This window comes from Microtus oregoni, unplaced genomic scaffold, assembly GCF_018167655.1.
Source record: "Microtus oregoni isolate MIOR12 unplaced genomic scaffold, Mior012 000011F_ref0000422, whole genome shotgun sequence".
NCBI classification, from domain to species: Eukaryota; Metazoa; Chordata; class Mammalia; order Rodentia; family Cricetidae; genus Microtus; species Microtus oregoni.
In genome coordinates this window covers 17504363-17527016 of record NW_024543070.1, presented here as the reverse complement: position 1 = coordinate 17527016, position 22654 = coordinate 17504363, and the positions used below count along the sequence as shown (strand labels likewise).

Sequence of the window (22654 nt, the reverse complement as noted above, 5' to 3'; positions counted from 1 at the left end):
ACCATGTGGTTGCCGGGAATTGAACTCAGGACCTTTGGAAGAACAGGAAATGCTCTTAACCATTGAGCCATCTCTCCAGCCCCCTGGGACAAGTTTTATCCATTGCTTTCAGACATGCTGACCTCTGCAATTTCTTCAAATGTGAGAAACTCAGGGGCATAATTTGAATTGGGGAAGAATTTGCTCAATGTATCTTGTTTTTTTTCCTAATAATAATAACAACAGTAATAATAAGAATACCAACAACAACAACAGCAACAACCCAGTAGGACTGAAGAGATGGCTTGGGGGATAAGAGCACCTATGGTTTTTGAAGAGGACCAGAGTTCAGTTTCCAGCACAAGACTGAGTGGTTTACAGGGTCTGTAACTCTCCTCTGAGGTTACCTGCACTGAAATGCACATACCTAAACAGGTAAACAAAAACAAATCTTAAAAAACCCATCATATTATGAGGAATGAGCCTCTATTAAGTTTTAAGAATTCTTCTATTAGCCGGGCAGTGAAGGCACACGCCTTTAATTGAAGCATTCAGGAGGCAGAGGCAGGTGGATTTCTGAAGAAGTTCGAGGTCAGCTTGGTCTACAAAGTGAGTTCAAAGACAGCCAGGGCTATACAGAGAAACCCTTTATCAAAAAATGAAAAAAAAAAACTTCTATTAAGTTTAAAGAATTCACTTTCTTTTCAGATAGTGGCATATGCCATCCCAGCACTCAGTAGGCAAAGGTCAGACCCTGGTCCACTCTCCCAACCCCCAAAACCACAAACAAAACCTCTGAGGCTGTAGAGTTTGCCCCCTTTTTCTTTGCCTGTCTGAAAGAGGGTAACATAGAAATGCACACTTGGAAGCATTATTAATACACCGTATATTACTGGGGATGTAGATCAGGAGTAGACCTCACCTAGTATACATGAAGTCCTGTGTGAGCTCCTCAAAACACAAAACACAACACATGAGGACAAACACAGTACAGTAAGCACCCTTGTTAGTTTTTTCTGGGATAGTTTTTATTCCAATGCTCACTTCTTACAAATACTGCTTGACTGTGACAGGGTCATGCCATGTAGCCCATTTGGCCTTGAATTCTCAGTTCTCCTGCCTCAGTTTCCTGAATGGTGGAATTACAGGTATACCCAACTCAACAAACACACACACATATACACATGTGTGGCTAGTCTGGGCAACAGAATTCTAGCCAATAACAACAAATATGCCAGGTGGCACGACCTTTATTCCTACTACTTTGAAGGATCTCTGTGAGTTTGATGCCAGCCTGGTAAATTGAGTTCCAGGTCAGTCACAGCTACATAATAAAAACAAACAAACCAACCAAAACAAAATAAAAATCCAGCCAGGCACAGGACATGAAAGAGGAAAGATGAAAATTCAAGGGAACTCTCCTCTGTGTTGAAAGTTTGCAGCCAGCTTGGGCTATGCAAGACCCTACTTCATAAAATAAAAATCAGGAGCAGGTGAGATGGCTCACTGAGTAAAAATACGCTTACTCATAAGCCTGGAAACCCGAGTTAGATCCCTGGCAACTCTGTAAGGGTGAAATGAGAAAACCCACTCCAGCAAGTTCTTCTTTGACCTCCACAAAATAGCACTGTGGAACATGCAAACACACACACACACACACACACACACACACACACACACACAAAAGGCCTGGAGAGATAGCTTGGTGGTTAAGAGCACTGGTTGTTTTTGCAGAGGAACTGGGGTCTGAGTCCTAGCACCCACATGGCAGCTCACAGCCATCTGTAATTCCAGTTCTTCTGGCCTCTGTGGGTCCCAGACACACATGTGGTACACAGACATACATGTAGACAAACAGTTATACACATAAGAAAATTTTAAAAAATAAATAAAAGCACATAGCTGTAGTTATATGGAATAGTCAGTCGTTCTGAACCACACAGCAGTCACCAAAGTCTAGGAGACTTCGAGTTCCATAGTGATAAACTACTGACTGACAGGTGTGTCAGGCAAAGGTTTAGGGGAAACAATGGTTATTGCTCAATCATATTGACCATGCTCTATGGGCTAGATGCTAGGCACAAATCAACAAGTATGAAGTTCTCACAAGGATGGAGGAATTGAAAATACCCAGCTTTTGGTTTCCTCTCTTTAAGATTCATTACTTTGTTTAAATACTCTAATGTATTTATTTGAGTTGCATCAGAAATTCTTTCTGTACCTATGGTAGCAATGACAAATAGTTCCTTTGTAATGTTGCACCAGTCAATACCTGTTTTTGCCTAAGGACGTATCCAAACCAATTCTGGATAAGCCAGCTTTGAGGTGGGTTGGGCAGTGCTAAGTTTTTTTTTCTTTTCTGCTTAGTTGCTTAGTTTGGGTTGTGAGCTAGTTACACATGCCTTGAAAACAGTGTAAGATGCAGGCTAAGTAAAATTGTATATGTTAGCTGGGCATGCCTTTAATCACAGCACTTGGGAGGTAGAGGCCAGGGGAGCTCTCTGAGTTCCAGGTTAGCCTGGTCTACAGAGTGAGTTCCAGGACAGCCAAGATTACCCAGAGAAATCTTGTCTTGAAAAACCAAAACCAACCAAAGTTACATAAAATAAGTTTTCTCCCATTTTCTACCACTCACTATCTAGAAATGTCAAAATGAGCAATTATGAAGTCTAAGAAGTTAAAAAAAATGCTTGGCAGAACCAAGTGCTGGTATTACAAGCATGCATGCTTAATGATGCTCAGAAAAAAAAAATCCCACTGTATTTTTGATGTTTTGGTGAGCTTGGCTTTTAACAGCACAACCATTTCTCCAGCCCATTGATATTCTTTATAGAATAATAAATAATAATGGGGGTGTGTGAAATACTAATTTTTTTTTGTTTTGTTTTTCGAGACAGGGTTTCTCTGTGGCTTTGGAGCCTGTCCTGGAACTAGCTCTGTAGACCAGGTTGGTCTCGAACTCACAGAGATCCGCCTGCCTCTGCCTCCCGAGTGCTGGGATTAAAGGCGTGCGCCACCACCGCCCGGCTGAAATACTAAATATTGCAAATCGAGATAGATAGAATTCTTTATAAGAGCTTTAAGGAGAAGATGACAAGTCTTCTTTTCAGCTAATGTGTACAGACATAACTGTACAATAAATAAAGCACAGAGCTGTAGTTATATGGAATAGTCATTCTATTGTACAGATATTGTATTGTGTAATTAGCAGAGTAAAAAAACATTTGTCATACAAACTTCACCAAATTCCTTTGTGATTTTTAACTTTAAATACTGAGGGACTATAACATTTTCAACTTTTTTTTTTTTTTTTAATTGATAAAGGGAGGAAGGGGATTTGAGAGGGAGAGGAAGGGAAACCATTAGAGACCGGTGACCTCCTTGGTCAGAAATTTTGTTAGAAGTGGTTTAGCTGGCAGAACCCTGAATGGGCAGCGGGCTCCTGAAGAAACAGAGGACAGACTAAGAAAAACAAATCTTCCTATAAGTTGGCCACTCTGCTGACCTCAGTGCGCTTTAGTTCATAACCGGTGGGGCGGGTGCTCTACGTTCCCATTTTACAGAGAGTAACATCAAACAAATAAGTGGCGGCCGCGGACCAGAAATGGCCCGCGAGCACGCCCTCCTCTCCGCGTCCAGCCTTGCGGTCGGATTCAGCGCACCGTTCCACCTTCCTCCGCCGGACAGTTCCCGGGACTGAGGGATGGAGCTGTCCAGCCCGCGGCCGCCATCCGCCCGAAGGCTGTGCAGCCCGTCCACCCCATGGCGCGCGCGCGCGCGGGCGGGCCCCGAAGCCTCGGGGCGGTCGTCCCGAGCGGCTCCCGGGTTGCTTAACCTCCGCGCGCAGGCTCCAGCTTGGACGGGCGGGAGGCGCCGAGCAGAACCCGCTCGGCCCGCGGAGAGCAGCTCCCGGTCCCCGGCTCTTTCCCCAGCAGCCGGAGGCCAACGGGTTAAGTAGCCTCACCAGTCCCAGAGGCGGAGCCTGCCGCGGTGACTGACGTCGAGGGCCTCCAACCGGGAAATGGCAGGAAGACGGGGCTGCGCGGAGACTGACTGCTTCTTTCCGCCAATCCCCGCGCAGCTACTTCCGGCCGCGGCCGCGGCGCCCGAGGGAGAGCGACAGGTGGGAGCTACTTTGTTACCTCGACGCCTCCTGCACCGCGGACGCACAAGACTCTCCGAGCCAAGGGTTAGGTTTACTTCGTATTTTGTTCATTCTTGCGGGGTTTCACTTCAGCCCTCCTTTTAACGAGCGATGGAAATTCCCCGGCCCTTTCCCGTCACCTCAGATGGGGGCGGGACGAACAAGCTCCCCACAGGCCAATTGTACCACGCGACGTCCCGTGACAAAATGATCGACAGTCCCTGGCACCAATTGAGTTCCCCATTGTTAGGGTTCCCCCTGAGTGACCGCCGGGCCGACTAATCCGCTTTAAGGTCGTGAGTCGCTAGTCATGGAGGCCGGCCAATGGGCAGAGGCGAAGACCGGAAGTCGGTGCGGGAGGCGGAGGAGGCGGGCGTTCACAACCGCCTAGGCCTGCGCGGGTCAACGCAGCTTGGGGGCCGAGAGCCAGCTAGCAGCGCGTGACGGCGAGCGTGAGCGACAGCTTGCTGTGGCCAATGGTTCGCGGGCGCCTGGGAGTCGCGACCAGTGATGAGTCGCAGGGGCGGGAGGCAGCAGGTTAGGCAGTGAGAAGTTAGTGGCGCTGCTGGGACGGGAGGGGGGGGGAGACGGAGACGCTTCTTCCTCCTGCTGCTCCTCACCTTCCTGGGATCCGCCGCGGCGGTGGCCGCGAGTGATTCGGCGGCGGCGGTGTCCCCGGCTCCGCGTGCGAACCATGCTGACGGACAGCGGGGGTGGCGGCACCTCCTTCGAGGAGGATTTGGACTCCGTAGCTCCGCGATCCGCCCCAGCTGGGGCCTCGGAGCCTCCTCCGCCGGGAGGGGTCGGGCTGGGAATCCGCACCGTGAGGCTCTTTGGGGAGGCTGGGCCCGCGCAGGGAGTCGGTGGCGGCGGCAGCGGCGGCACGGGCGGAGGGGACGCTGCGCTGGATTTCAAGTTGGCGGCTGCCGTGCTGAGGACGGGCGGCGGCGGCGCCTCTGGGAGCGACGAGGACGAGGTGTCCGAGGTATAGCTCCAGGACCCTTGTCTCTAACATCGCGTGCGGGAGCCGGGCGATTCTTTGGGCCGGCAGCCGGCGGCTCCGCTCTCCCGCCTCCCGGGTGCAGTGCTGGCTGACAGCGGTCGCCTGTACGACGGCGGTGGCAGCGGGCGCGGGCCTAGCGAGCGCTCTTGCTTGCTCTCCGGCGCGCGTCTGGAGCGGGACGGGTTCCCGTCAGCGCCTGTCGACCCACAATAGGGGAGTTCTTGGCTCGGCGAGCTTCGCGCGGGAACCCGGACTCCGCACGCTGCCTCCCGCCCACCCCGGGTTGGAGATGGGGGAGGGCGGGGTCTTTGGAGCCCGAGTCCCTGCCCTTGGTACTGAGGGAGCCGGAGAAACTGACGGGCGGACGCGGGCAGCTCAGGGAGCCCTCCTTGCTGGTCCTCTGCCTCCCTGGTGCTTTGCCTGTGCATTTAAGTAGAGCGCTTCTTCTTTTCTCTGTAGTTTGGGGCAGGTGAGTATTAAGTTCTCAGCTTTCACGCTGAAAAGGAGTCACGTGACTGGCTCTTGGACGTTTTGTGAAGTTAGGCAGGAAAAGGAAGTTTCAAGGCATCTTTGAGCTTTGGGATAGCTGGATAGTCGAACGCTGAGGTTTTCAGCCTGGGAGAAGGTGAGGTATCCTACAGACATCTTTTGTTGTGAAGAAAATAAGTCGAGCTTTCATTTCTTTTAGCACATGTGTATATTCCCGTGTGCTCATTTCGGGTGAGAGCAACTTAGGATTGTAGATACTGCCTTTGGTCTCTCGGAGGAAAAGGTGACAAACACATAGTTGTAGCTGTCTGCACACTTTATCGCATGCATATACATGTATGTTACTCTTTTTTTTGGCAGTGGTCAAGAGAGTGCTGTACTGTGATGTTTTAAGTGCCCAGAATTATTACTTTTTTAAATTCTGACTATGATTTATTGGATGTTTTAATTTAGCCTGTGAGTTGGTATGTAGACTGGGCCGGTGCCTGTATCTCCTCAGTGCTGAATTACAGGTGTGCACCACCATGCCTAGCCAAGTATTTCTTTGTTGGGCCTATGTGAGGCCTGGTTCATCCCTTGTGACTTTAACCTCTGGTCCTGGTGTTAAAGTACAGGAATTTCTGTGTACCATAATCCTGGCTTGTGCATTTGAGAAGAATAAGAAGTTACTGCAAAGTACAATTAAACACTGTTGTTTCTAGGTCTAAACAGGAGTTTATTTGGACTCAACATTTTACTTTGGGAAAAAAGCTATGTATGTTATCTATCCATATTTTTGAATTTCTCTGTAGGGAAATAAATTCTAAGTCAAGATGAGAGAAGAATTTTACTTGGGTAGTTGATCATTGCGAGAGTCTGTAGCTCCCTTGATTTTGGATTTGTGGAAGACTTTATCCATTCAGTCAAACTTGAGCTAAACTCAGAATACATGTATGTTTAGCTAGGAAATAACGCAGTGAGTAACTTTAGATTCTAAAGTTTTGTTTCATTTTTCTTTGTAACTTGAAAGGAAGACTGAAAAGGTTGGTTTTGTTCTAAATGTTACAGGAAGGTAGTCTCCTTGATTTTGGGGGCCACTTTGACATAATTGGTATGAATGAGATTAGAAGTTACTGATTTGCTTTTTAATGAATAGTGTTTAAATTTCTTCACAGATAAAAAGTGCTAGTGAACTTCCAAGTCAAATTCCTGTCTCAGTGTTTGTTTCTGTCACACACACATACAAACACACATTTCATACAATGTGTTAAAGCTATGGGTAAAATCTATACATTTTCACCACTTTGTTTATTTTTGAGGTAAGGTCGGTTCTCCCTTTGTCTCTGTTTCATATTTTTGAGGCAGGGTCTTATTGTGTAGCTCTGGCCGGCCTGGACAGGTTGGCCTTGAATTCATAGAGGTCAGCCTGCTTCTGCCTTCCAAGTACTGGGATTGAGTGTATGTGCTGCCATGCCTAGCTTCATACTTAAAAATAAAATTTGGTCTTATATGTAATAGTGTTTTGCCTATATAGTGTGAACCACGTGAGTGCCTGATGCCCAAGGAGTACAGAAGAGGGTGTCATGTCCCTGAAACTGGATTTACAGCTGTTGAGCCACCATGTGGGTGCTGGGAATTGAACTGAGCAGTCAGTGCTCTTAACCACTGAGCCATCTTTTCAGCCTCAGAACACCTATTCTTTGTTTTTGTTTTTTTTTGTTTGTTTGTTTGTTTTTCAAGACAGGGTTTCTCTGTTGACAGCCCTGGCTGTCCTGGAACTCGCTTTGTAGACCAGACTGGCCTCAAACTCACTGAGATCCACCTGCCTCTGCTTCCCAAATGCTGGGATTAAAGGTGTGCGCCACTATGCCTGGCCAGAACACCTATTCTTATTCTCCTGTTTACTTATATATTCTGTGCCACCCCCAAAATGAATTTGGGTATGAGTGTATATTCAGATCTTTTTCTCTGTTTGGGCAGGGTTATACATTGTAACCCAGGCTGGACTTGTGTGTGTGCTAGGCAGTCTTCTGTCTGTTCCTCCATTATGTCTGATTGGCTGGCTGGCTTTCCTTCTTTTTGTTTTCTTTTAAAAACAACATCAACAACAGAAAGAAAAAAAAAACTTTAGCTTTGGAATGTAATCCTCTGAGCTTACAGAGCTTTTTTTGGGGAGATAGGGTGGGGTTCAATGTACATGTAGATTCTTAGCCTGTGGAAAAGAAAAGCTATTTTTGTGGTTTTTCTTTTCTTTCAGAAAAGAAATTCCTGAAATATTTCATACCAGCAGTAAGTTGCAGGTTCTATAGTCTGTTTTTGTGAATGAAATGAACTGTTTGCTTAAGTAAGTTATTTACCTTTTCTATTTTCTCTTTTATGAGCTATCTTGTTGCTTTGAAAGGGATAACATAATATTCTTAGAAAATTACTAACCTATGAAGTATTTGATGAATAATAATAAAATCCTAATTTTCATATTTCCTAAATTATTTAAGAGACAATTAATTAGTTGTTACATAGTTGGAAGTGGAGATTGTCTTCTTCCCCATTTGGGGCAGAATGTAAGAAATGAGAAATAAAAGACCCAGTATTGTCTTTGCTGGTTACATTGAAAGGTCCTGTAGTTTGAGGAGGGGATAGGACTATTACTATTAGTAAATTTTTCTTTTTTTCTCCTAATCTTATTTATTATTATTACGATTATTCTGTGTGCATACATAATGCATGTGTGTGCAATAATATTCCTCTGGATGTTGTAGGCATTTTGTGGAAGTCAATTCTCTCTACTATTATGAGTTCTGGGGTTTGAACTGAGGTGGTTGGGCTAGATGTGCTTGTTTGCAACTGCTGAGCCATCTCACCAGTCTCCATACGTTTTTTTTTAAATACAAAAATTATATTATCTTAGTGAATACCATCATTTAGTTATTTGTTTAGTGGCGCTGGGGATTAAACCCAGGGCCTTGCATATGCTAGCAGTATTCGCTAATTACACCCCTAGCATCTCTTTGTAAGATTTGAGATAGGGGCTTACTAAATTGCTCAGGCTAATTTTGAACTTGCTCTTTAGTAGGGATTAAACTTTTTGGGGTTTTTTGTTGTTGTTGTTTTTTCTTTTCTTCTCTCTTGGTTTTTTGTTTGTTTTGTTTTTTTGAGATCGTCTCACTGTGAAGCCCCGGCTGTCCTGAATGTCCTAAAACAGAGGTAGGAGATCCACCTACCTCTGCTTTGCAAGTGCTGGGATTCCCAAGTGCCTAGGCCACCACACTGGACTTAAAACTTTTAATACTTCTGCTTCAGCCTCAGTATTAAAAGGTCAATGCCACCAGATCTAACTATTATGTATGGTTTTAAATATTGAGAATATCTGTTTTGTATTTCTTCAGGGTTATTGAATCTCTTCCTTCTCCACATAAATCCTTGACTAGAGGAGTCAGAACTTGCATTTGATAATAGAGATCAGGTTAAAAATTTCTTAGAGCTAGGTAAATTCAGTGAGTTAGGAGAATGAGTCAGAAGAATCAGGAGCCAACCCCAGTTTCATAGCAGAGCTAGCCTGAGCTACAGCTACATGAGAACCTGTCTCAAACAAAACCCATATAAGTCAATTTAAATTATCTTTTAAAGATTTACTTTTATTTATATGTATATGTGTGCCTGTATGCTAAATTTGTGGTTCTTTTAGAATCCCTAGAACTGGAAGGCAGTTCTAATTGTGGATTCTAGGATCTGAATTCAAGTCCTCTGTAAGAGTAGTCCATGCTCTTAACCACTAAATAAGCTATCTCTTCTTACAAACCAGTTTGTTTGTTTATTTATTTATTATGTATAAAATATTCTGTGTGCATGTCTGCAGGCCAGAAGAGGGCACCAGACCTCTTTACAGATGGTTGTGAGCCACCATGTGGTTGCTGGGAATTGAACTCAGGACCTTTGGAAGAGCTCTTAACCACTGAGCCATCTCTCCAGCCCCCTATTTTTTTTTAACATTATTTTACATTCATGAGTGTTTTGTTTGTATGTATCTGTGTGCAATGCCCAACAGAAGCCAGATGAAGACATTGGAACTCCTTGGGACTGGAGTTATTACAGACAGCTTTGAGCCACCATATAGATTCTGGGAATTGAACCTAGATCCTCTGGAAGAGCAACCATCTTTCCAGCTCACAAACCATTTTTTGTTTGTTTGTTTTTTTGAGACAGGTCTCACTATTTAGCTTTGACTGTTCTGGCACTCACCATGTGAGCTGGCCTCAGACTCACAGAGACCCCTCTGCCTCTGCCTCTGCCTCCTAGTGTTGGGATCAAAGGCGTGCATCATTACGCCCAATTACAAACCAGTTTTTGAATGTAAATTTTAGAGTGATACCTCTGCCCTTTTAATAGGTTCGAAGAAAAAATTCCTAAAGAAAGGACTTTTTAGATTGATATTTTAAGTTATCTCTCATAAGAGTATGCATATATTTGAATAATTTGTGGCAGCTTTTAAAATGATAAAAATGGTGTACATACAAATAAGCTTTAATACCAGACAGACAGATTTCTGAGTTCAAAGTCAGCCTGGTCTATATACTATATATTGAGCTTCTGACCAACCAGGGCTACACAGTGAAAGAAAAAAGAAACTATGGGGAGGGGGAATTATTATGGGGCTTAAGGTATAGCTCAGTGGTAGAGTAGAACTCTTGACTAATGCACATCTATCTCTGGGTTCAAACTCCATTAAAGGGAAAAAAGGTTAAAATTATTATAAACTAAACAGTTTCATGAAGAACAATTCAGCAGTCTAGACAGAAAAGATAATATAGAAAGTAAAAGTTTCCCACCTCAACTAGCCCTTCAACTCACATTCTTTAAGGTAGCTAATAATAGTCTTTTTCTTTTAATAACTGTATATCATATTGATAGTTTTTAAAGCATGTGCTATATTTACAATTTTGTAAAAGGACAAAGATACTGAATATGGACCTGAAAGTTATTATAGCAGAAGCTTTGTAGGAATTTTTTTCTCTTCCTGAAAATTACTTTTAGATTCAAAAGCACAGGCTAGATAGTTAGGTCAGTAGTTAAGTCAAAACCACAGATCATAGGTTTTTTTTCTTCCACTGGCAAAAGAGCTAGTTAATTTCTTTTATAGTTATTTAGTTATTTATTACATAATACAGAGCAGAGTTTTTTAGTAGCATACTGACATTTTGGGCCAGATTCTTTGTTGTGAGGTCTCTCCTATGCATTAGCAACATCTGTATCTATCCACTAGATGCCAGTAGAAACCACATAATTGAGATAGACCCAAATTCTTCAATCATATGATGCCTTCTGGGAACAAAATCACTCTTGCTTGAGAACCGCTGGTATAGACATCACACTTGTCAGGGATGGCAATTTTGTCATGAATACTCTGTATTCAAACTTTAGGTAAACAAGGTGACGCACTGCTTTTAATAGCATCTCAAGGCTTACACATAACCTGAACAAGAGAGAAATAGAAGATACTGAAAAGTTCAATATAAGTTTATTGGTTAAAATAACATTTACTTTAAATATTTTCAAAAAGTTTACTTCGTTTTCATGAAAGTAAACATACAAAAATTGTTATGAGGACTTTTAGTGTGTTCAAGACAGAAAGGGTTTTATTATATAAATACCAGTGATAAAATAGGAAATAGAACTTTGTATTCTAGTGTGTAAATTTTGGAGACATTGGAAATATTAAATGAAGAGGCTATGTGGAATTACTGTAACTGTTCTTTACTTCAAGAGTATCAATCTTGGACAATATTGTTCTGTAAAGCAGTAAGACAGCATATAAATTAATGCATTGGATGTAATTATATGCGCTATGAATTTATAGCAATGTAGAACCGGTTAATGTGAGTGGAAGAAGACCGTATTGTGAAACGAAGTATGAGAGTTGTTTTTGTTGTTTTTTTTTTTAAAAAAGCATATTTAAACATATAACATGTAGTTCATAAATATAATAAAGGACAAGTAATGAATTCCTGTTTTCATTTCTTTAATGTTCTTTTAGAAAATTGTATGTGTGAGAAATCAGAGGGAAGAAAGGATGAGGAAGGAAATCCATGACCCATTCCTGAATGTGAAGGTCAGAGGACAACTTTTGGAAGTTGGTTCTCTCCTTCCATTTGGAGATCTGAATCCAATGCAGGTGTTAGGTTTGTGTGGCAGTGTTTTTATCTGCATAGCCGTCTTTGTTGTCCCTGTCTCCCTTTTTGAGACAGTGTCACATATACAGTCTAGGTTAGCCTATAACTTAGAATTGTTGTGCCTTTAATCCTTAAATGCTGGGATAACAGGTGTCTATCCCGTTTCTCTTTTTCCCTCAGTTCCTTTCTTCCATTGTAGTTTAGGATGACTTTGAACCTGTGCTCCTCCTCCTGGAGCTACAGGTGTGGACAATCACCCAGCTCTCTAGTCTTGGAGGAGGCACAGGGTCTTGCTTTGTAGCCCATGCTGGTTTTGAACTCTTTAAAAAAAAAGTAAATAAATAAGCCCAGAATCTTTCTCTAGTCCTAACTGTCCTGAAATTCCATATGTAAACCTGGCCAGCCTCAAATTGGTCCTCCTGTCTCCTTAGTGTTGGGATTAAAGTCACCATGCCCAGCCTAGCTTCGAATTCCTTCAGCCTTGGGAATGGAATTACAGACAGGGACGTGCTATCATGCCCAGCCTTGGATGGTTGTGAATAATGCTGCTGTGAACATAGGTGAACAAATATCTCGTTTAGATACTGCCTTCCATTTTTTGGATATATGACCAGAAGTGAAATTCTTTTTTTTGTTTAAGTGGTTTTTTTCTATGGGCTAGTGATGGCTTGGTAGTTAAGAGCATGGATTGCACCGGGCTGTGGTGTCACACACGTTTAATCCCAGCACTCTTGAGGCAGAGGCAGGCAGATCTCTGTGAGTTCGAGGTCAGCCTGGTCTACAAGAGCTAGTTCCAGGACAGGCTCCAAAGCTACAGAGAAACCCTGTCTCGAAAAAAAATTTTTTTTTTTCACAACACGCTATAGGACTCTATTTTTAAGTAATGTCCAGAATAGGCAGATCCACAGGGACTGGGCAGGGGTCACAGCTTCTAGGGACTCAGGGAGGGGGATGGGCCATGGGTTTTCTCCGGGGATAGTTTCCTTCTGGGATGAGAGGACAGCTCTGCAGTGTGCAGTGGTGATGGTCACACAATAGTTTGAATGTGTAAATACTAGAAACTACTCGTTCCTCTGACTTGAGATGGTTAATTTTATGTTATGTGGATTTCACCACAAAGAATGCAGAGTGGGAAGGGATGCTTTTCCTTTTATTATTTTATTCTAATTTAGCCTGGCCTGTATGTACCACCATGCTTGATTTACAAGGTACTGGGGATGGGACCGGCGTCCTTATGCGTATTAGGCAAGCCCTTAACCAACTGAATTACACCTCCAGCTCTTTTATTTATTCTTGTTCACCCAAGACAGGGTTTTGCTATGTAGCCCTGGGTAGTCTGGAACTCTACTACTACTGGGTAGCCTTGAGTTTGCAGCAAGTCTTCAGCCTCTGTCTTCTCAGTGCTAGCCAACAGCAGACTAGGCTGATATCTTTAGGAAAACAAAAGTCAAAGAAACAAGCGTCCCCAGGGCAAGATATAGGAGGAGCAGCACCTGGCCTGGCCAAGGATGCCAGGGAGGAAATGATCTCAGGGAAGGAAGGCAAGAGGCAGCCACCACACAGCCCTTCAAGGGTCCTAAAGCTAGCCTTGCCCTCAGCTGACAGATGGCCTCTCTCATAGTCTCAGTCTCTGTCTCTGTCTCTGTGTCTGTCTCTCTGTCTCTGTCTCTGTCTCTCTCTCTCTGTCTGTCTCTCTCTCTGTCTCTCTCTCTCTGTCTCTCTCTCTGTCTCTCTCTCTGTCTCTCTCTCTCTGTGTCTCTCTCTGTGTCTCTCTCTGTCTCTCTCTCTCTCTCTCTGTCTCTCTCTCTCTCTGTGGTTTTTCAAGACAGGGTTTCTCTTTCATAGCTCTGACTGTCTTGGAACTTGCTTTGTAAACCAGGCTGGCCTCGAACTCAGAGCTCCACCTGCCTCTGCATCTCCAAGTGCTGGAATTAAAGGCGCCACCATGCCCAGGCCTACGGGCCTGTCGCTTAATGGGTCTCTCTGGTGTCAATGCTGCTGAAGCTACTTATTTTTTTTTTTTTGATATTTATTGAGCTCTACATTTTTCTCTGCTCCCCTCCCTGCTTCTCCTGCTCCCCCTTCAACCCTCCCCTAAGGTCCCCATGCTCCCAATTTACTCAGGAGATCTTGTCTTTTTATACTTTCTACTTCCCATGTAGTTTATATCTATGTAAGTCTTTCTTAGTGTCCATATTGCTGTCTAAGTTCTCTGGGATTGTGGTTTGTAGGCTGGCTTTCTTTGCTTTATGCTTAAAAACCACCTATGAGTGAGTACATGTGATAATTGTTTTTCTGTGTCTGGGTCACCTCACTCAAAATAATGTTTTCTAGTTCCACCCATTTTCCTGAAAAATTCAAGCTGTCGTCATTTTTTTCTGTTGTTTAGTACTCCATTGTGTAAATGTACCACATTTAGGTTGTTTCTAGGTTCTGGCTATGACAAACAAAGCTGCTACGAACATAATTGAGCACATGTCCTTGTGGCACAATTGAGCATCTTTTGAATATATACCCAAAAGTGGTATTATTGGGTCTTGAGGAATGTTGTTTCCTAATTTTCTGAGAAATTGCCACACTGACATCCAAAGGGGTTGTACCAGTTTGCATTCCCACCAGCAATGTAGAAGTGTTCCCTTTTCCCCACAATCTCTTCAGCTTAAGTTATCATCAGTGTTTTTGATCTTGGCCATTCTTACAGGTGTAAGATGAAATCTCAGAGTTGTTTTGATTTGCTTTCCTCTGATGACTAAGGATGTTGAACATTTCCTTAAGTTTCTTTCAGCCATTTTAGATTCCTCTGTTGAGAGTTCTCTGTTTAGGTCTGTACTCCATTTTTTTTATTGGATTATGTGATCTTTTGGTGTCCAGTTTCTTGAGTTCTTTGTATATTTTGGAGATCAGACCTCGACCTCTATCTGATGTGGGGTTAGTGAAGATCTTTTCCCATTGAATTTTTTTTTTTTTTAAAGAAGAGAATGGATTGCTCTTCCAGAAGTCCTGAACTTTATTCCCAGCAATCACATGGTAGCTCAAAGCCATTTATAGTGGGATCTGATGCCCTGCCCTCTTCTGGTGTGCAGACATACACGCAGGTAGAACACTCATACATAAAATAAATAATTTTTTTAAAAAAGAGGTGAACTTACAAGGATAATAATCTAAAATAAAAGCATTCCTACTCAGTTATCATGGATTATTGTCTTGTGCTCATATTTTAACAAAAGTCCAACTACTTATAACTCTTATTTACTCTGTGGTGGGGGCAGGAGCATGCCATGACATGCATGTGGAGGACAGAGGAAAACTTCAGAGTGAGCACTCACTTTGTACCCTGTCTCTTGTTTGTGCTGCTGCACTGTGTCCTGCAAGCTAGTTGTCCCACGAGCTTCTGAGTAATTCTTCTGTCTCTGCCTCATGTCTGGCTTTTCACTTGGGTTCAGGGAGTTTAACCCTGATTGACAGACTTGCATGGCCAAATGCAGTTTGTACTTTTGTCTTGCCAAGCCACTCCCTTAATGTCCTATACACTGTACCAGCATATTCTACCTTTGCCATTTTCAGGTCCCTCTAATGAGAACATTCTCCTTAAGATATCCATGTAGCTTCCCTCTTTTCTTTATCTTAAGTAATTTTTATCTGGGGGTGATACTACTTGATATCTTTGGCCTGTTGTTTAGTGTCTTTGATGTAGCTTTGACTTGATTACTTTTTAACACTGAGCTACAAACATCAGCAGCCTGATACCCCCATTATTTAAGTTATTTAAATTTTTTCTGTGCATGTGCTTTCTTTGTATCCCAGGCTAGTCTCACACTCTCATTCCTTAACCTCTGTGCTGGGATTACAGCTGTGTACTATCATTCCCAGATTCCTTTAAGAGACCTTCCAACTATCTATTGCTTGTTTTTTGTAAATATCTCAGACTCCAGTTCTAAAACTGAAACAGTCATTTCCTTCTTCTATCTATTCTGTTCCTTCTTCCTCCTTTTGTGTGTGCATGTGATACTGGACATTAAATCCCTGGCTTTGGGCATCATCCTAAACAGGTGCTTTAGCAATGAGCTACATACTCAGCCTCATCATCTTTATAAGTAGCATTGCCCTTGCTTGTTGGTTCCTGGCTGCCCAGCTAGCTTAGACCTGAAATAATCACACAGAAACTATTAATTAAATCACTGCTTGACCCATTAGCTCTAGCTTCTTATTGGCTCTTTTTTTTTTTATTGAGAAAAGGAGAAAAAAAAAAAACAAGTTTCCACCTCCTCCCAGCCTCCCATTTCCCTCCCCCTCCTCCCACCCTTCTTCCCCTCCCCCCACTCCTTTCCCCCTCCCTCTCCAGTCTGAACATGGCGAACAATGAGGGCTGATGAGAAGCAAAGGACAATGGCACGGGGTTTTGATCCTGCTTAATGTGCTGGCTTTGTGGGAGCATAGCCAGTTTGGATGTTCACCTTCCTAGATATGGACGGAGAGGGGAGGACCTAGGACTTACCACAGTGCAGAAAACCCTGACGGCTCTTTGGCTAACTCTTACATATTGATTTAACCCATTTTTATTAATCTGTATATCACCGCAAGGTTGTGGCCTACCAGCAAAGTTTCAGCCCGTCTATCTCTGGCGGCTCCGTGGCCTCTCTCTGATTCCGCCCTTCTTTCTCCCAGCATTCAGCTTAGTTTTCTCCTAAGTTCTGTGCTCTCAACAGGCTAAGCCAGTTTTCCTTATTCATTAATGGTAATCACAGCATACAGAGGGAAATCCCACATCATAGTAGTAACTCATTGCCCTAACCCAAGTCATAGCTCACACTGCTTCTACTTCTCACTGTAGACATCTTATTCCTTTTTCTGTATTCTCACTTCTGCTGTAAATGAAACTATCTTTCATCTATACTATAATTGCCTGTCTGCCTTTAGTCTTAGTTTCTAGATCTTTACCCTGATATCAGAGTAAATTCTCTTTTACTAAAATATTCATTTTAACCTGTAGTTCAAGAGCTGTGGAGACTGAGGTAATGGGGATTGCTGCTAGCATAGGCTGTTGAATATTCCCCTCTCAAAGAAAAAATATTTTTCATAGCATACACAATTATTTTGGATTTTGCTTTTGTTATCTTTACAGACTAATCCTCACTGATCTCCATTTGCTTTTTATATTTGAGCCATACCAAATTGCTATAGTTCTGAACACCAAGATTTTGTATGTTCTAGAATATTTACTTTCACTACTTTGACTTCCAGAATCATAGTAATAACTATGATATGTTGAGGTCTCATTTCCACTGTACTAAAATGCTTCCTTATATATTCTAAAAACCAACCTTGTAGGTACCATATAAGAAAAATTATGGTTCTTAATGTGCATATGAGGAAACAAATACAATATATAACATACACAAACTTATATAGTCAGTTAATGTTAGTGCTATGTTTTTTCTTTTCTTTTTTGAAGATGTATTTATTATGTGTACAGTGTTCATGCATGCATTTCTGCCAGAAGAGGGCACCAGATCTCATTTCAGATGGATGTGACCGATCTTGTAGTTGCTGAGAATTGAACTCAGGACCTCCAGAAGAACATTCAGTGCTCTTAACCTCTGAGCCTTCTCTCCAGTCCCTTGAGGCAGGATTTCTATAACACAGCCCAGGCTAGCCTTGAACTTGACATATTCTTCCTTAGCTTCTGACTAGGATATAGATGTGTACTCCTATATCCAGCAAAAGTAAGTATTTGACCTGATTCAGACCTTTGGGTTTTAAAATTTGTTTATATACTTTTCTTTTGCCGAGGGGGTTCAGTTGAGACAAAGCCTCTCTACATAACCCGATTTGTCCTAAAACTCATTAAAAACCAGGCTGTAAACCAGGCTGGCCTTGATCTCAAAAGATTTGCCTGCCTCTGTCTCTAGAATGCCAGAATTAAAGGCATGTGTCACCATGCTCAGCTGTGTACTTGATTTTAGCCAATAGGCTGAGGAGCTTCTTTTTATATAGCTACTGTTTCTCTCTGTCTGTCTCTGTCTCTCTGTCTCTCTCTTTCTCTCTCTCTCTCTCTCTCTCTGAGATGGGTTCTTGCTGTGTTGCCCAGGCTTCTCTTTATCTCATTGATCATTTATTCTACATCAGCATCCCAAGTAGCTGAAACTACAGGTATGCACCATGCTGTAACCAATTTTTTTGAGACTAGGTTGTGTTATATAGCTGACTAACTTCAACCTTCATAATCTTCCTACCTCAATCTCTTTAAGTGAGGAGTTTTTAAAAAGTTTATATGGTGTGTGTGTGTGTAGGTCAGATAACAAAGTGTGGGAGTTGGTTTTTTATCCTGCTGCATGAATTTTAGGGTCTGAACTTGGGTTGCCAGGTTTGTATGGCAAGCATATTTACCCACTGAGTCATCTTGATCTCCCCACTCCTTTTCTTTCATTTTCTTTTTCTTTAGACAGGGTAACATCAGGTTTGGTCTCAAACTTAGTGTAGCCAAGGCTATTCTCAGACTCCTGCTTTTACCTTCTAGGTGCTGAGATAACAGGTGTGCCACCACACCTTGCCTGTAAAGGCTTTTTGTAAAGACTACCAAAAATAAAATTTGTGTTGGCTTTGTAAAGATTACCAAAAATGAAATTTGTGGTTGCTAATATTCAACTGTCTACTCAATACAATTTTTTAAAATATTTATTTAATATATATACAACATTCTATCTGCATGTATGCCTGCAGGCCAGAAGAGGGCATCAGACCTCATTCCAGATGGTTGTGAGCCACCATGTGGTTACTGGGAATTGAACTCAGGACCTTTAGAAGAGCAGGCAATGCTCTTAACTGCTGAGCCATCTCTCTAGCCCCTCAATACAATTTTTTTACTTGTTTTTTTTTTTTTTTTAAATATTTATTTATTTATTATGTATATAATATTCTGTCTGTGTGTATGTCTACAGGCCAGAAGAGGTCACCAGACCTCATTCCAGATGGTTGTGAGCCACCATGTGGTTGCTGGGAATTGAACTCAGGACCTTTGGAAGAGCAGGCAATGCTCTTAACCACTGAGCCATCTCTCCAGCCCCAATTTTTTTACTTGTATTTGAGAGCTTAGGGGATGTTCCTTGTCTTTGCATGGTGTGACTATATTAGGATAGTATATAATCAAAATAATGCATATGTTTTATGTTGAAGTCTTTTTTTTTGTTTTGTTTTTTGTCTAGCAGTACTGGGGTTTGAACCTAGGGCTAGGGCCTTCAGCATGCTAAGTGTTCTTCCATTGAGCTATACCTCCATCCTAAAATGTCTTTTTTTGGGGGTGGGGCATGGGCTTCAAGACACAGTTTCTCTGTGTAACAACTCTGACTGTCCTGGAACTCAGCTGTAGACCAGACTGACCTTGAAGTCACAGAGATCCACCCGCCTCTGCTTTCCCAGTGCTGGGATTAGAGGCATATGCCACCACCACGGGGGCGGGGGGGTTTAGAAATACAGGTTAAGAGTAAGATAAAAACTAGATACTTATTGTTGAAAGATTTTTAGCATTTTACCATTATTAGTTTTAAACCATATTAGTATGATAAAAGTTTCAATTTTTTTAACCTTTATGAGATGGGAAACAGGACAGTAGATAGAAAAAATGAAATAGACTTAAATATTAATATTAATTGTGGGTTCATAAGATGGCTCATTGGCTAAGGCTGTTGTTACACTGGTCTTGCAGAGGACTTGAGCTAGATGCCCAGCCATCCATGGCAGGCAGCTCAAAACCACCTTTGATTCTAGTTCTGATGATCTGATGATTTCTTTGTCTTTGTTTTCTGAGCACACCTGTGTTCATGTTAACATATATACCTACAGGCACATACATATACAAATAATTAAAAATAAATTTTAATAGATTTCAAGAAAGCTGTGCCCCCAGTTTTTAAAAATTCAATTAGAAATAACTTGATTTAAAATTGGACGGGGGCTGGAGAGATGGCTCAGTGGTTAAGAGCATCGCCTGCTCTTCCAAAGGTCCTGAGTTCAATTCCCAGCAACCACATGGTGGCTCACAACCATCTGTAATGAGGTCTGGTGCCCTCTTCTGGCCTGGAGACATACACGCAAACAGAATATTGTATACATAATAAATAAATTTAAAAAAAAATTGGAGAGTTCCATGTATATTTTTTAATTGATTTTTGTTCATACTATTATAAATCAGATGCCTGCTAGGTATGATGTATTCTTAGGCATGTATCACCACACCCAGCAGTAGGTTAAATCTAACTCATTTTTTTAAAGTCAAAATAAATTATTTAGAAAAGAGGACAGTTGTCTTATAATGGCCTAGTAATGCTATTTCTATTTTCAGTATTCGAGATTGAGCCTAGAGTTTTGCATGTTAGGCAAGTGTTCTAATGTAAGATAATACCCAGTTCCCACTTACATTTATTTGTTTATCTATGTTTGTATGTCTACATATGGGTGTCAGTGTAGAGGTCTGAGGACAACTTGCAGAATATAGTTCTCTCCTACAATGTGGGTTCCCGTGGTCAAACTCAGATCATCAAGCTTGGCAGCAGGTACTTTTACTTTCAGCCGTCCACTGCCTTTCACTCCCCCTCCCCCCAGCCCTTTTTCTGTTTACTTAGGACAAGGGTCTTACTCAGTTGTCTAGGTAAGTCTTGTACTTTGGTCTTCTTGCCTCAGCTTCTTGAGCAGCTAGGAGTGCAGGTCTGCAATAGGAGGCTTAGCTGTATGTTTGTATGTGATTGTTATTTTGCTACCTAGTTCTGTTTACAATTTTCTAAGAGGTTATGCACATATACTTCATAAAAGACACATGTGTATATAGAGTTTTATGCTCTGTGCTAGGAACATAAAGATACAGTGCTCTTCAAGAAACTTATTAGTATGTCTGAGTTATACCTGTCATCATGCTTGAAGATTAACAGAAAATGCTCCCTCAGTTCTGTCCTCATAGCTTGTGTTTATATAATTATCTGGTTATATTTAAATTTTAAATAATACTGACTTAGATTATAGTTATTATAGTCATATTGGCATCAGCTTCATCATTATTCGATCTTTAATTCATAAACAGGTTGAATCATTTATTTTGGACCAAGAAGATTTGGATAACCCAGTCCTTAAAACGTCAGAGATATTCTTATCAAGTACAGCAGAAGGAGCAGATTTACGCACAGTGGATCCCGAGACCCAGGCGAGACTGGAAGCATTGCTAGAAGCAGCGGGTACTCTACTGATTTTCTCTTTAAAAGTAGATCTTAGCAGGAATGGCAGCCCATGCCTTTAGTCCTAGCACTTGGGAAGCAGAGGCAGGAGGATCTCTGTAGGACCATGGTCTACATGGAGAGACCCTGTCTCACAACAATGACAACAAAAAGTGTAGATCTCTCTAACATTTGATACAAGATTATCTTAGGAATATTTGACATACCAAATTTACTATCTCTAATGTTTATCTTATTTCCTAAAAAATTTCACATTCTGTATTTTAAAAATTCTTACTTGAATACAGTGAATAATTTTTTTAAAAATATTTATTTATTTATTATGTATGTATACAATATTCTGTCTGTATGTATGCTTGAAGGCCAGAAGAGAGCACCAGACCTCTTTACAGATGGTTGTGAGCCACCATGTGGTTGCTGGGAATTGAACTCAGGACCTTTGGAAGAGCAGGCAATGCTCTTAACCACTGAGCCATCTCTCCAGCCCCCGAATGAATAATTTTTTAAGTTAATAAAGATATTTAGTTATCAAGGAAAACAGGTGCATAAAAAATAGGAGTTAAGTGTAGTTTATAAAATTTTTACTGTATTTGAACCTATTCAGGAAATTCTAATATTGTTTACTTATTCATTTTAATTACTGATTACCTAAATTTCTATAATTTAGCTATTTTTATTTTTTTATACTTTTTTAAAAAAGATTTATTTATTATGTATACAGTGTTTTGCTTGCACTTGTGCCTGCAAGCCAGAAGAGGGCACCAGATCTCATTGTAGATGGTTGTGAGCCACCATGTGGTTGCTGGGAATTGAACTCAGGGCCTCTAGAAGTACAGCAAGTACTCTTAACCTCTGAGCCACCACTGTTTTTATTTTTAAGTGAGGCACAAACTTAGACTAAAATATACCAGGCTATGCCAAACTACTAGTTTTGAAGTACCAGCAAAGAAAATGTGTGATAGGTGTAATGTGGTAGCTTATACCTATAATTCTTGCCCTGTATAGGGCTATCTATTATTTTGCTGGACAGCCTGGACTACATAGTGATTTCCAAGCCAGCTGGAGCTGCAGTATGAAATTTTGTCTCGAAAAAACGATTCAGGAGCTGGAGAGGTGTCTGAGCAGTTAAGAGCACTGGCTGTTCTTCCAGAGGACCTGAGTTCAATTCCCAGCACCCACATGGGTCTCTCAGTATACATAAAAAAACTAAAATATCTATGCACAGAAATGATATATGATAAACCTGCTTTCTCACTGGGTGTTGTACATATGTGTAAGGGAAGCTGAGACACATGGATCATAGTTATAAGTTACAGACTTAAAAAAGAAACAAAGCACACATATTTTCTTAAAATAATATGTACTTATTTTTTAACTTATTGTTACTTAAATTTTATGATCATTGGTGGTTTTTTGCCTGCATGTTTTTTTTTTTGTGTGAGGGTGTCAGAAGCCCTGGAATGGAATCATAGACAGATGTGAGCTGCCATGTGGGTGCTGAGGATTGAACCCAGGTCTTCTGGAAGAGCAGCCACTGAGTTTAACTGCTGAGCCCCTGCTTATTATTTTATAATGTACAGTCTACTCATTATTTATTATGCAGAGTTTCCATTGCCCTGCAATTAAAGCCTTTTATCGTCTCTGAAATACAGAAATCTAGAACAGGGTGTGG

At 41.7% G+C, this 22654-nt stretch overlaps 1 protein-coding gene across 10 annotated transcripts in view; it reads left to right on the top strand.

The window, feature by feature from the left end:
* The first annotated feature begins 4689 nt into the window (after positions 1–4689).
* The window catches only part of LOC121453161 (ankyrin repeat and KH domain-containing protein 1), a 114338-nt gene continuing 96373 nt past the window's right edge, over positions 4690–22654 (top strand). For 5 of the 10 annotated variants that reach the window (XM_041659674.1, XM_041659678.1, XM_041659677.1 and 2 more), the window contains exons 1-2: positions 4691–5108; positions 20832–20982. In XM_041659674.1, the coding sequence (XP_041515608.1) occupies positions 4818–5108; positions 20832–20982 (442 nt within the window). In that variant the 5' untranslated portion in view covers positions 4691–4817. Of the gene's footprint in view, positions 5109–20831; positions 20983–22654 lie in introns of all 10 variants that reach the window. The other 5 variants (XM_041659681.1, XM_041659679.1, XM_041659680.1 and 2 more) reach the window with 2 other exon arrangements.